This window comes from Oncorhynchus tshawytscha, linkage group LG06 (genome assembly GCF_018296145.1).
Source record: "Oncorhynchus tshawytscha isolate Ot180627B linkage group LG06, Otsh_v2.0, whole genome shotgun sequence".
Taxonomy (NCBI): domain Eukaryota; kingdom Metazoa; phylum Chordata; class Actinopteri; order Salmoniformes; family Salmonidae; genus Oncorhynchus; species Oncorhynchus tshawytscha.
This window is the reverse complement of record NC_056434.1, coordinates 11,516,354-11,528,870: the sequence shown is the minus strand read 5'-3', so window position 1 is coordinate 11,528,870 and position 12,517 is coordinate 11,516,354. Positions and strand designations below refer to the sequence as shown.

The 12,517-nt window shown below is 45.7% G+C and overlaps 1 protein-coding gene across 1 annotated transcript in view; it reads right to left on the bottom strand.

The window, feature by feature from the left end:
- LOC112253254 (prolyl 3-hydroxylase 2) overlaps positions 1 to 12,268 on the bottom strand; it is a 102,316-nt gene extending 90,048 nt beyond the window's left edge. Inside the window, exon 1 of the mRNA XM_042322965.1 lies at positions 11,618 to 12,268. Coding sequence (XP_042178899.1) covers positions 11,618 to 12,037 — 420 coding nt within the window. The 5' untranslated portion in view covers positions 12,038 to 12,268. The remainder of the gene's footprint in view (positions 1 to 11,617) is intronic.
- Positions 12,269 to 12,517: the final 249 nt, after the last annotated feature.

The following is a 12,517-nucleotide window of genomic DNA, read 5'->3' as shown; positions in this document are numbered from 1 at the left end:
TGAGTATGCCCCCAATCCAATTCTAAAGTCGAATACAGTGTGATTTCAACAGATTGTCAAATTAACAAATTGTCATTTTATAAAATAACATTCCAACCTCGTTTAGCATCATCTATTCAATTATGGCATAATTCTACTATTTTGAATTAATTTGTTTCACTGTCAATGACATATTTTTTATTTTGAAGGCTAACCACAAAGTCCACTATTGTGGCTAATCCTTATTGTGGCTAGCTTCACAGACGGGTACGACCACCATTAATCAAATAAGACCGGTCTTATAAATTCGGGTTATTTTAGATGATGACACCTAGCTATATAATTAGCTAGGTAACTATATAGCTACTGAAACAGATGTCGTTTTGCTATGTTTTTGGGGGAAGGACATCATTTGCATCCATGAGTTAGCTAGCTGTTTTTATGACCAGCACTGTAGGTGTGTGAGACAACTTTACCAGCATCATAGCATACATATCGATTAATCGTTGTGACATATTAAATACGAGTGATAGTGTAATCAATGTGTAATAACTAGGTTTAAAAAATTATGGCCGTGTTAAATTATTATGTGATGTGCAGTCATATTCAGGTCCTTGTTGGTCAACAAGCTTATTTGACACGTCAAATTGTGTATCTTTTTTTGACACACAAAGACCCAAACAGCATTTCATAGAAATCCTGGTTGAGAATGGAACAAATGAACAAATAAACAAAACAGCACAGCAAGTAAGTGAAATAAATAGGTTTTGACGATGTTTTACTGGTAATGGAGACATACGTAAATGCCCCCAAAAAATCACTTTTTGTTCAGTGTGGTGTGTAACCTTTTTAAAATGTCACCTAAAATGACAAACCCAAATCTTACGGCCTGTAGCTCAGGACCTGAAGCAAGGATATGCATATTCTTGATAACATTTGAAAGGAAACACTTTGAAGTTTGTGGAAATGTGAAAGGAATGTAGGAGGATAACACATTAGATCTGGTAAAAGATGATACAAAGGAAAAAACTACCTTTTTTGTATTGTTTTTGTACCATATTTGAAATGTAAGAGAAAGGCCATAATGTATTATTCCAGCCCAGATGCAATTTAGATATTGGCCACTACATGGCAGCAGTGTATGTGCAAAGTTTTAGTCTGATCCAATGAACCATTGCATTTATTCAAAATTTTGTATCAAGACTGCTCAAATGTGCCTTTGTTTATAAATAACTTTATGTTCAAAACTGTGCACTCTCCTCAAACAATAGCATGGTATTATTTCACTGTAATAGCTACTGTAAATTGGACAGTGCAGTTAGATTAACAAGAATTTAAGCTTTCTGCCAATATCAGAAATGTCTATGTCCCGGAAAATGTTATTGTTACTTACAACCTCATGCTAATCGCATTAGCTCAACCATCCCGCAGGGGACCCACCAATCCTGAAGTTCATTTAACTGTACTAGAATTCTTATAAGGCCGCTAAAATGTTAAATATCAGTTATCGGTATCGTTTTTGTTGGTCAAGGAAAATATTGTAATATCGGTGCATCACTACGTTGCACATTTGGCAGTGGTCTGACAAGAAGGATGGACGTCTGGCAGTGGTCTGACAAGAAGGATGGACATTTGGACAAATTCTAAGCCGTGGAGATTAAGGTTGTCTTTTCATGGTGTGTTATAAAGAGCTCCATAGCAAGAGTCCAGCCCAGCTTTTCAAAACAGATTGGCCTTTAGTTTGTACTCCATCTCCCCGCTCTCTTTCCCCATCTCTCACACACCACACAGACACACATAGTCATATAAACACATGTGTTTGTTATACAACCTCTCTGAAACTCGGGTCTAGAGTTGATGACAGCATAGAGACCGTGGGTAAACAATGAACACCTCTAATTGAATTTCACAGGAAACAACCTCATAGCCTCGGGATTGACGAGTGAGAGCTGAGAGCGACTGCACCTCTGACTCACATGTTTTTCACATCATATAGAAACTTGAAGACGCATTAACTGTTTAAGTCTTCTCAGCACTAGGGTTGTAAAACTCTGGTAACTTTTCCAAAATCCCCAGCTTTTCCAGAAATACCCATTAGAATATTAGCAAGATATCCGGAATTTAAAACAGGATTCCTGGAAAGGGAAGTTACCTGAATTGTTCAACCCTATTCATCACGAGACATTGAAGGAGACATGCAACATGCCTCCAGCCTGCCATTTCAAAAGGCCTTAAACAATACTAACATAGCTGCCACATTGGACTCATGCATCAGAAAGTAGATGTCATCCAACATCGCTACTACATTTGTCCTACTGTCTGATTGGACATGGCTTGCACAACACAGGCCCCAGATCAGCTCCTGCAGTGTGGTTGTGTTGATTGAATCCCAGTGGGTAATCAGAGACATATGGATCTGCTCTGACATCTTGAGGACCAGGCCACTGCTATACTATCCCAGCCACATACCAAAGCTCCTCAGTTCTCTGTTTCTACAGAGGACAACAGTCAAGTTTAACCAATGACTGTACACATGAATGGACAAAGCCATCAATCATGTGACACAATTCATTCCTTTCAAGCCAAGGAAGTCGGTAAAGATGGCGTCTTGTGTGGGAAATTTATGTAGACATAACATGTAGAGTGAGCTACTCCAGGAAGTGACGTTGCAGGCTAACTCAGTGCTGCCCCCTCTCATTGAGTATCTCAACTTAATAAAGGCCTACAGGGTACTGCAGGTTGCCATTGAGTGACGCAGTAATCTAAGTCACTGCATCTCAGTGTAAGAGGTGTCACTGCATCTCAGTGTAAGAGGTGTCACTGCAGTCCCTGGTTTGAATCCAGGCTGCATCACATCTGGCCGTGATTGGGAGTCCCATAGGGTGGTGCACAATGGGCCCGGGTTTGGCCGTGGTAGGCCGTCATTGTAAATAAGAACATTCTTATTACAATAAACCTTCTTAAAAATGTTTTATTAGCAACTGAATGATCCTTATAACTTCTGTGTGTGATTTTAAAATAATCAGTTATAGGAGATACAACTGGTGTAACAGAAGTAATTATTGGTACCATGATTGTTTTTAATTTTTTTTATTAAACACTAAGATTGGAAAATGGCAATTCACTATGATGGAAGATCCTGTTTTTTGCAAACAATGCCTGCAGTACCACCGTTTGCCTTGAACTTCGTGGCTTCAATGTTAGGGGGTAGTCGTCCTCCCTGAGTTGATCTCAATTCACTAGAACAGAGTTCAATTCATCGCATGAATGTGCAGCACACAGAGTACAAGCTAGCTAGACTAATCTCCTCAGATGTACAATTAAGCAATGGTCCAGGCTTCACAGAAGATAACATCTAGATTTTTGAAAAAATAAAAAGACGAGGACAATTTCAAAGTCCTTTTCCTCCAAATATTTAAAAATAGAGTGTACTTCCTGCCCCCATGACCTCGATAGCGCCCACCCTAAACACATCAGCTCTCCAGAACTTCCAGGAAATACTGCGCAGGGGAGAGAAGCAACATGAGAACCTAGCTGAATTTATAGCACATGGCCAGGCAGAATTAGCTACAGTATAGACTGATGTAAGATCCCTCAGCAAACTCTGAGAAAGTCCCTTTCCATGTGGAAACTTCTCAGACAAGGGCTTAGTCAATGCTAAAACGGACTCTTTCTTAAATCAAGAACATAGGAACACAATATCAGTCAATGTCATCTTAGTCAAAACCCCAAACTGGTGGTGACTAACTCTGTCCTGCCATTAGTGTACACTACCCAGTGTACACAACCTCCTTCTAATTTCTCCCCACTGTGACAGACTGGACAGTGAGACACACCCAGGAAGAATCCACCACAGTTAGTCTTTCCCCTCATCATCTCAATCCTCCCCAACCCTAACCCAGCGCTCTCCCTCTACACCTCTCCCTCTACACCTCTCCCTCTACACCTCTCCCTCTACACCTCTCCCTCTACACCTCTCCCTCTACACCTCTCCCTCTACACCTCTCCCTCTACACCTCTCCCTCTACACCTCTCCCTCTACAGCGCCCCCTCTACAGCGCCCCCTCTACAGCGCCCCCTCTACAGCGCCCCCTCTACAGCGCCCCCTCTACAGCGCCCCCTCTACAGCGCCCCCTCTACAGCGCCCCCTCTATGCACTGTGTGTCATTGTGCCAAATTCCCAGGTTGATCTAAAGCAAGGAGCTGGAACCAATATCAAACAAACAGCAGAAGCACCTGTCCTGCCTTTAGTGTACACTACCCTGTATACACTACCCCTGCTCCTGGATGCAGAAATGAGTGCATGGACAACCAACTTGTCTCTGTGGATTGATTCAGGCTTTACAAATATGTCAACACAGTTGAGAATGTCACTTCCTGGCCAGGTTTCTCTCTTCTCTCTCTCTGCAGCCTCATCTCCCGTTGCAAACACTGCAGTCTTCTAGGCAGTGCTTCCCAGCGTCTTCCCTCCTTTCCCCTAGCCTTCTGATTGTTAAATGAGGTAGAGAGCATTAGTGTGATGCTGTAACACAGAACAGTTCATTAGGGAGAGTGCTCCCACATTCCTGCTGTGCTGGTATCCGCTCAGAGGCAGTCATGCAGACAGTCTTTGGCCGTGCCCAGTGCCACTCTGTCTAGGGCCAGCCATGATCACCGTGGGCACAGTGCAGTAAGTTAGTAACGGCACGCTTCAGAGTCAACCAATCAGTGGTGGATTCAGGAGTGACACACATGCAGAAATGAATGTGCACTGCTACTAGCGGGGGAAAGCTAGCAATGACATGCTAGCTGTTCCCGTAGACTTCCAGTCATCGATCCAATGATTATCCGTTTAAAAGTGCGGTGGGCCACCGCTAATAAATGCATATAGGAAAAACCCTGCATCGCTCCTGGTCCTTAACCTGTGGGCTGGAGCCGACTCTCAACACAAGAATGTGGAGACAAAGGTTGTGCTCTGGCTCTTTCACCAAGCATCTTCCCTGTCTAAGCTCCTATCCTTCATCAGTGAGTAATATCCCTTATCAACAGGTTCCAGAGACAAATTCTCTCTATCCTGGGGTCACCATGACACCGCCATTATAGGATGGATTTCTGTTTGATGTAAATAATATTCAGTCCCTCGACCCCTTCCTCCTTCTCAGCTCTTAAATCCTCTTCAATTATCAGCAACAGAGGACAACACCAGGATCTGCTCTCCCCATGCCAGATACTGCTCTAGAACATTGTGTAATAGAAATGTGGGGGAGATATTTTTTCCACTCGAAAAACCCCAGCTTCCAACTCCAACCTTCCTAACTGGGCTTCCATTCAATGTGGGGATCCCTCCTAGCTGGGGATCCACTTGGTGTGGGGATCCCTCCTAGCTGGGGATCCACTTGGTGTGGGGATCCCTCCTAGCTGGGGATCCACTTGGTGTGGGGATCCCCTCCTAGCTGGGGTTCTACTCCCTTTCCTTCTCTTCTTGGCTGGTTGGCTAATTGGATCAGTGTGATCACAACGCTTTCAAGGAGACAGATGCCACAAAGATCACTACACTGTTGCGTAGTGGGAAATGTGTCCTAGTAATTGGTTAAGGTCACAACCCCCCCCAGGTCCACAGAAGTCCAGCCCACGTCTTCATCTCAGGGATCCATGTAGGAGAGGGTTGGAGCAGATCAACAACAGGTAGCCTGCTGAGTGGAAATCAAACCATCATTCACAGTGGAGAAACAAGTACCTGAATTGCTCATGTGTGTAGAGCCTTGAGCGAAAACTGGTGAAAAACGTGGCACTCCGGAGAGAGAGGTTTCAGGTTTTATTACACATATGTACGGGATACACCGTCAAACAAAATGCTTACTGGCAGGTTCCTTCTCGACAATGCAACAATAAAAGACAAAGTAAACACTGTGGAACACTGTGGCTTCAAGAACAGCAGGATCCAGACAGTGTGGTGACCTAGTGGGGGGGGGGGTTCCCAAAGAAAGTGACAATAGGAAATCAGTTTACCCACAATGAGATACATAGCAACGTGCAGTCCAATGTGTCATATGGTGGGCCAGATGGAATTTGCAAAGGCAGACTGTCCTCATGTGTCATATAACTTCATGAATTAATTATAAATCAAACAGTTGGGCCATCTGGCCCTATTTAGAGCTGTAAATAACCTCTGACCCTAGCCAAATCCCAAATAGATACAGATGTTAAAGTGATTACATTTCCTTCGTTCCTTTGTCTCTATAAATGTGTTGCGGTTAATTGGCAATAAATGGTGAACAATAAAGCAATAACTTTCCTAGCCACAAACAAAACTTCAAAACATGGCATGGGAAACAAGTCACTAAAGAGAGACACCCCCCCCAATACAGCAACTACAGGGCCTATATGGACAGAATGTGGTTAGAATCTTTGGTTCACAACAGTTCACACATCCCTCAGAGTGGCCTACCGGTCACCCTCCCCAGGATGTTGGAGATAAGCAATATAGCCTAGGAGCTGATGAGACTAGGTCCTGGGAGTCCAGGGCCCGCTGAGGGCTTTTGATCCTGCTGTGGCTTTAGGATGTGGAGCCAGCTCTGGCCAACCACCAGCTACTACTGGGGGCTACCTAGGGCAGAACAAGAGTCTCCCTTTACCTCCTGCACAAGCCTGGCATGTCTCTCCTTTTAGTAAAGCAAACAACTGGAAAACAAAATATTTGCCTGGCTAAATGGTTGGAGAATTGGGACACGCACCAGTCAGACTAGAGTAGAACAGTTGGCGTGTCTGTGTTGGTGTCTGTGGGCCCCTCTGCTGCCAGGTCCGAAAGGGGCCATTATGCCAGAGAGCGGGTCCAGTGGTGAGTGTGCGAGGCTGGAATGTTAAATAGTGGAGGAATGTTGTATATTTTCACAAACACCCGCGTGCACGTACCCCTGACTCGACAACGCCGCGAACGCGGCCCCGGCTCCCCAACGCGCACGCCCCCGGCTCGACAACACCGCGAACGTGGCCCCGGCTCGAAAACGCGCACGCCCCCTGCTCGACAACACCTACACGCCCCCGGCTCGACAACACCCACACACCATGTGCCCCCGGCTCGACAACACCGCGAACGCGCAGCCAGCTCGACACACACTCACAGAGCCTGCTCTTATCGATAAAGTCGTATTAGGCCAGCCAATAGGAATGCCTCAGATCTACCTTTGTACCTCAAGGTGATATGTCACATTTTAGCCAGTTCATAAAGACATCAACACGCTGGGAGACATGTGGAGGAGGCTATCTAGAAAACAGCCATGGAGACATTAGTTAACGCCTTGTTTTGAGCCTACAATTATTTTACACTGTTTTCTCCCCAATTTTGTGGTATCCAATTGTTTTTTTAGTAGCTACTATCTTGTCTCATCGCTACAACTCCCGTACGGGCTCGGGAGAGACGAAGGTTGAAAGTCATGCGTCCTCCGATACACAACCCAACCAAGCCGCACTGCTTCTTAACACAGCGCACATCCAACCCGGAAGCCAGCAGCACCAATGTGTCGGAGGAAACACTGTGCACCTGGCAACCTTGGTTAGCGCGCACTGTGCTCGGCCCACCACAGGAGTCGCTGGTGTGCGATGAGACAATGATATCCCTACCGGCCAAGCCCTCCCTAACCCGGAAGACACTAGGCCAATTGTGCGTCGCCCCACGGACCTCCCGGTCGCGGCCGGTTACGACAGAGCCTGGGCGCAAACCCAGAGTCTCTGGTGGCACAGCTGGTGCTGCAGTACAGCGCCCTTAACCACTGCGCCACCAGGGAGGCCCTTGAGCCTATTATTCTACTTAAAAATATCATAATACGTTTTCCCTTTGAGCACAGATTTATAGGGCTGGGCCAACGCCATGCAATTACAGTACATGACCTAAACATGCCCCCTATTATGATGATGATTACTATAATACACTGAGTAGACAAAACACGTGCTCTTTCTGAGAAACACCTGCTCTTTCCATGACAGACTGACCACATGAATGCTATGATCCCTTGTTGATATCACTTGTTAAATCCACTTCAAATCAGTGTAGATGAGGAGACGATGAGGAGATGAGGAGATGATTTTTTAAATGTCTTGAGACAATTGAGATGTGGATTGTGTATGTGTGCCATTCAGAGGCTCAATGGGCAAGACAGAAGAGTTAAATGCCTAACGGGGTATGGTAGTAGGTGCCAGGAACTGAGTGTCAAGAACGGCAACACTGCTGGGTTTTTCACGCTCAACAGTTTCCCGTGTGTATCAAGAATGGTCCACCACCCAAAGGACATACAGCCAACTTTACACAACTGTGGGAAGCATTGGAGTCAACATGGACCAGCATCCCTGTGGAACACTTTTGACAGTTTGTAAAGTCCATGCCCAGATGAATTGAGGCTCTTCTGAGGGCAAAGGGGGTGAAACTCAATATTAGGAAGGTGTTCCTAAAGTTTTGTACACTGTGTAGACCTAAACACTAGAACCACTGGGTCTCGAGGGACCACTCCCCACCCCCCCTTCAAGCTAATGAGCAGTCATTCTGACTGCCACGTACTAACAGTTTAATTTAATTGAGCTATTATCCCTTTTCCTAACAGTTGACACAATTTTGGTAACTTTCACTTAACACACTTTTGTTTGGTTTGTTGTGCGTAATCGTCTCCGGTTTTCTCTTTATCATGTCCCTGTCATCTTGTCATTCTTCAGCACTGTTGTGCTGTACCATGGCTGTGCAGGTGCCTTATTTGGTGCAGAGGGAGGGAGCTCCTGTATTTGTTCATGGGGCTAGGCCAGACTTGTTTTCTTTGCAAGCAACTTGTTCGCCATTGACAGTGAAGTGAAGAAATTGTCCATGGTGACATTAAAGTTCAACAAGCCTCACCACCACATTCTCAGACACTTGCTCACCCGCTGCCCAATGTGGATATTTTCCCAGATATTGAAAGCTGTTCAGCATGTACCATTACGCACGCTCTCACTGTGTGGCCTTCTCCAAGTAGGTCAGAATAGACTACTGCTTTTATTTAGTAGACTGATATCGTGTACATACCACTTCAAGATTAGAATGGACCAATATAATAAATGGCCAGACCTGGTCTTCATTCACAATTGGTGATTGCACAATTATTCATTGTTCGCTTCATTAACTCGCCCATTCTACCCCATCATACTTTTCTTAATGTATTTAATCTGCTGTTATATGTGTGAAATTTGTTTTTGGAATACTTTAGGTTCAGTTGAGGCAATTATCAGGTTGATTATCAGATGCACTTTTAACAGTCAGAAGGAATCAGGCCCTACTGTCGGAAGAAGGAATCAGGCCCTACTGTCGGAAGAAGGAATCAGGCCCTACTGTCGGAAGAAGGAATCAGGCCCTACTGTCGGAAGAAGGAGCCGGCCCTACTGTCGGAAGAAGGAGCCGGCCCTACTGTCGGAAGAAGGAGCCGGCCCTACTGTCGGAAGAAGGAGCCGGCCCTACTGTCGGAAGAAGGAGCAGGCCCTACTGTCGGAAGAAGGAGCAGGCCCTACTGTCGGAAGAAGGAGCAGGCCCTACTGTCGGAAGAAGGAGCAGGCCCTACTGTCGGAAGAAGGAGCAGGCCCTACTGTCGGAAGAAGGAGCAGGCCCTACTGTCGGAAGAAGGAGCAGGCCCTACTGTCGGAAGAAGGAGCAGGCCCTACTGTCGGAAGAAGGAGCAGGCCCTACTGTCGGAAGAAGGAGCAGGCCCTACTGTCGGAAGAAGGAGCAGGCCCTACTGTCGGAAGAAGGAGCAGGCCCTACTGTCGGAAGAAGGAGCAGGCCCTACTGTCGGAAGAAGGAGCAGGCCCTACTGTCGGAAGAAGGAGCAGGCCCTACTGTCGGAAGAAGGAGCAGGCCCTACTGTCGGAAGAAGGAGCAGGCCCTACTGTCGGAAGAAGGAGCAGGCCCTACTGTCGGAAGAAGGAGCAGGCCCTACTGTCGGAAGAAGGAGCAGGCCCTACTGTCGGAAGAAGGAGCAGGCCCTACTGTCGGAAGAAGGAGCAGGCCCTACTGTCGGAAGAAGGAGCAGGCCCTACTGTCGGAAGAAGGAGCAGGCGCTACTGTCGGAAGAAGGAGCAGGCCCTACTGTCGGAAGAAGGAGCAGGCCCTACTGTCGGAAGAAGGAGCAGGCCCTACTGTCGGAAGAAGGAGCAGGCCCTACTGTCGGAAGAAGGAGCAGGCCCTACTGTCAGAAGAAGGAGCAGGCCCTACTGTCAGAAGAAGGAGCAGGCCCTACTGTCAGAAGAAGGAGCAGGCCCTACTGTCAGGAGGAGGAGCAACGGTGGAAAAACATTAAAAGTGCCCTCATAAAACTGGTTATAACTCCACTCCAGTTCTGTTTGTGATATTAAGATTCTAACAAGCACAGTGTGTTATGTAGACTTATATAGGACAAGTCAATGGAGTAAGGGGGCTTGACTTTTTTTTTTAAATGGCAGAGTAATAACAACTATAAAATCATGACCAGTGAAAATGACTGCTTTAGCGGTTCTAGTGTTAAAGAGGAGAGGTGAGCGGTGACCGGGGCACTTGAGATTTCTTCACAGTTCATATAGATCTTGATCAAATAGATTTGATGTTGTTGGTGCTTTAGAGATGGGAATAATTCACTATTTTTGAAATGTTGTTAGGCAGGCATGTTTGTGTTTTTAGACAGTCCAATGTCAAATCTGGATTTGAGGGGCACCACCATGTAATCCAGGCTGTATCACATCAGGCCATGATTGGGAGTCCCATAGGGCAGCAAACAATTGGCCCAGGGTCGTTGGAGTCTGGCCAGGGTAGGTGTCATTGTAAATAAGAATTTGTTCTTAACCAACTTGCCTAGTTAAATAAATACAAATATAAGTAATCAGATACCAGTGTAGTAGTGTCTGTGTAATGGGCTGGTTGGTTATCGAGGAGTAACTGGCAGCCAAAGCAAACACATACACACACTTCTGTGGCTGCTTCCAGCTGTTGGCATGACACCAGCACACCATAAAAAAAGGAACCGTGAAATTCTCTGATGGAGAACAAGTTCACCGATGTGTGTACCTGTTTCGATTCAATGGTATTGTCTGGAAAACGTTATGAATGAATGCAGGGAGAGACATAGTGGGGGAGGTGCTATCACAATTCCATAACCAGCGGTGTGTTTAGGCCTACTATGGATGTGCATGCGTGTGTGAGAAAGTCGTGCTAGCTTTAGAGAAAAAGTACGTTTTGTGAAGATGCTTCATATAACTGACGGAAATGACCCTCTCAGTGTCGGACCTGTGCTACTATAGCCCGTTGTGTTATATTTACGCTAGTAATTGGAGACAGTAGGGATGGGGAAAGACAAAGTTTCACTCAAGTCCCCAAAATGATTTGCAACAAAACTGATACAGTAGGCTATATCAGATATACTTGAGCGTAACATTGTGTCTTTTCTCCCGTCGCTACGGAAAGGACAACACTGTAACACAGTCAACAGCTCACCGGGTAGAAACGGCGTCACGTTGCTCAGCAGCAGCAGCTGGGTGAGAATACAGCTGCGCAAGAGCTTATTGCAGTGGCCTGTGTAGGACACCGAATGATGCACTGTAGCCTAATAAAGATGACTAATATAATAAATAACTACATCAAAAGTTGTTGGTGAGATTTACAAAAAAACATTTTTACCTTCTGATAAGCCAACTGAAGATAGTTGTACGGGATTCGCCTGTGGAAATCCTGGATGACATCCTCGCTGATTTTGTGCATGGACTGTGTTCCAACTTTTTCTTCAATGCACTCGTTCTGACAATAGGATCTTCGGAGAACCACGTCAAAGAACTGCAGGTCCATGGAGGCGGAATCAAACGGGTGCTGGTTCTGGCATCTCAGCCGACATCGGACTTTAGTCTGGCGGACTTCTGCGTAGCTTCTGAGCGCACCCTCCATGTGTCGCACCACATCTTTATAGTCATTTCTGTAAAATGCTTCGACGGCATTGTTGTATAAAAGGTCGTAGGGCTCCAACGAACCATATGAAGAAGACAACAACAGCGCTTGAAGAGCAATCGACAAGATACTACCAATGGAAAAATGCACAACATCCATCTTCGGCGTTAGTTATCTTTTTTCACGCGCACCAGTTTGCACAAGCTCCTCGGGTTTGTGATAAAATTACCAGGGCAGCTTGCGGAGTCCAGATAGAAGATGTGATAGTCACGTGGTAGGCTAAACGTTGAAAAAGGTTTGCTTCCCATTCAATGAGTCTTTTGGCAGATGTTCCGGACGGTAATGGCGGGGCGTAAAATGGGACTACTTCAGTCAAGGAAACATTTTCTGTAATGACCCCCCCCCCACTCTCGCTCCACTAACTCCGACCCCTCTGCGATTAAATCAATGGTGACAAATCACTGAGTTCTTACGATATTAGCAGTCATTTGACACAATTGTAAAGTTACTAGATTAAGCTTAATGAATTGCCCGATGGCACTACATGAAATAACTATTTTATCATAGCAACAATCAGCCTAAATCTATAGGCTACTTCACAACAAAACATATAAATCCTAACTGGACGTAGCTACTGTT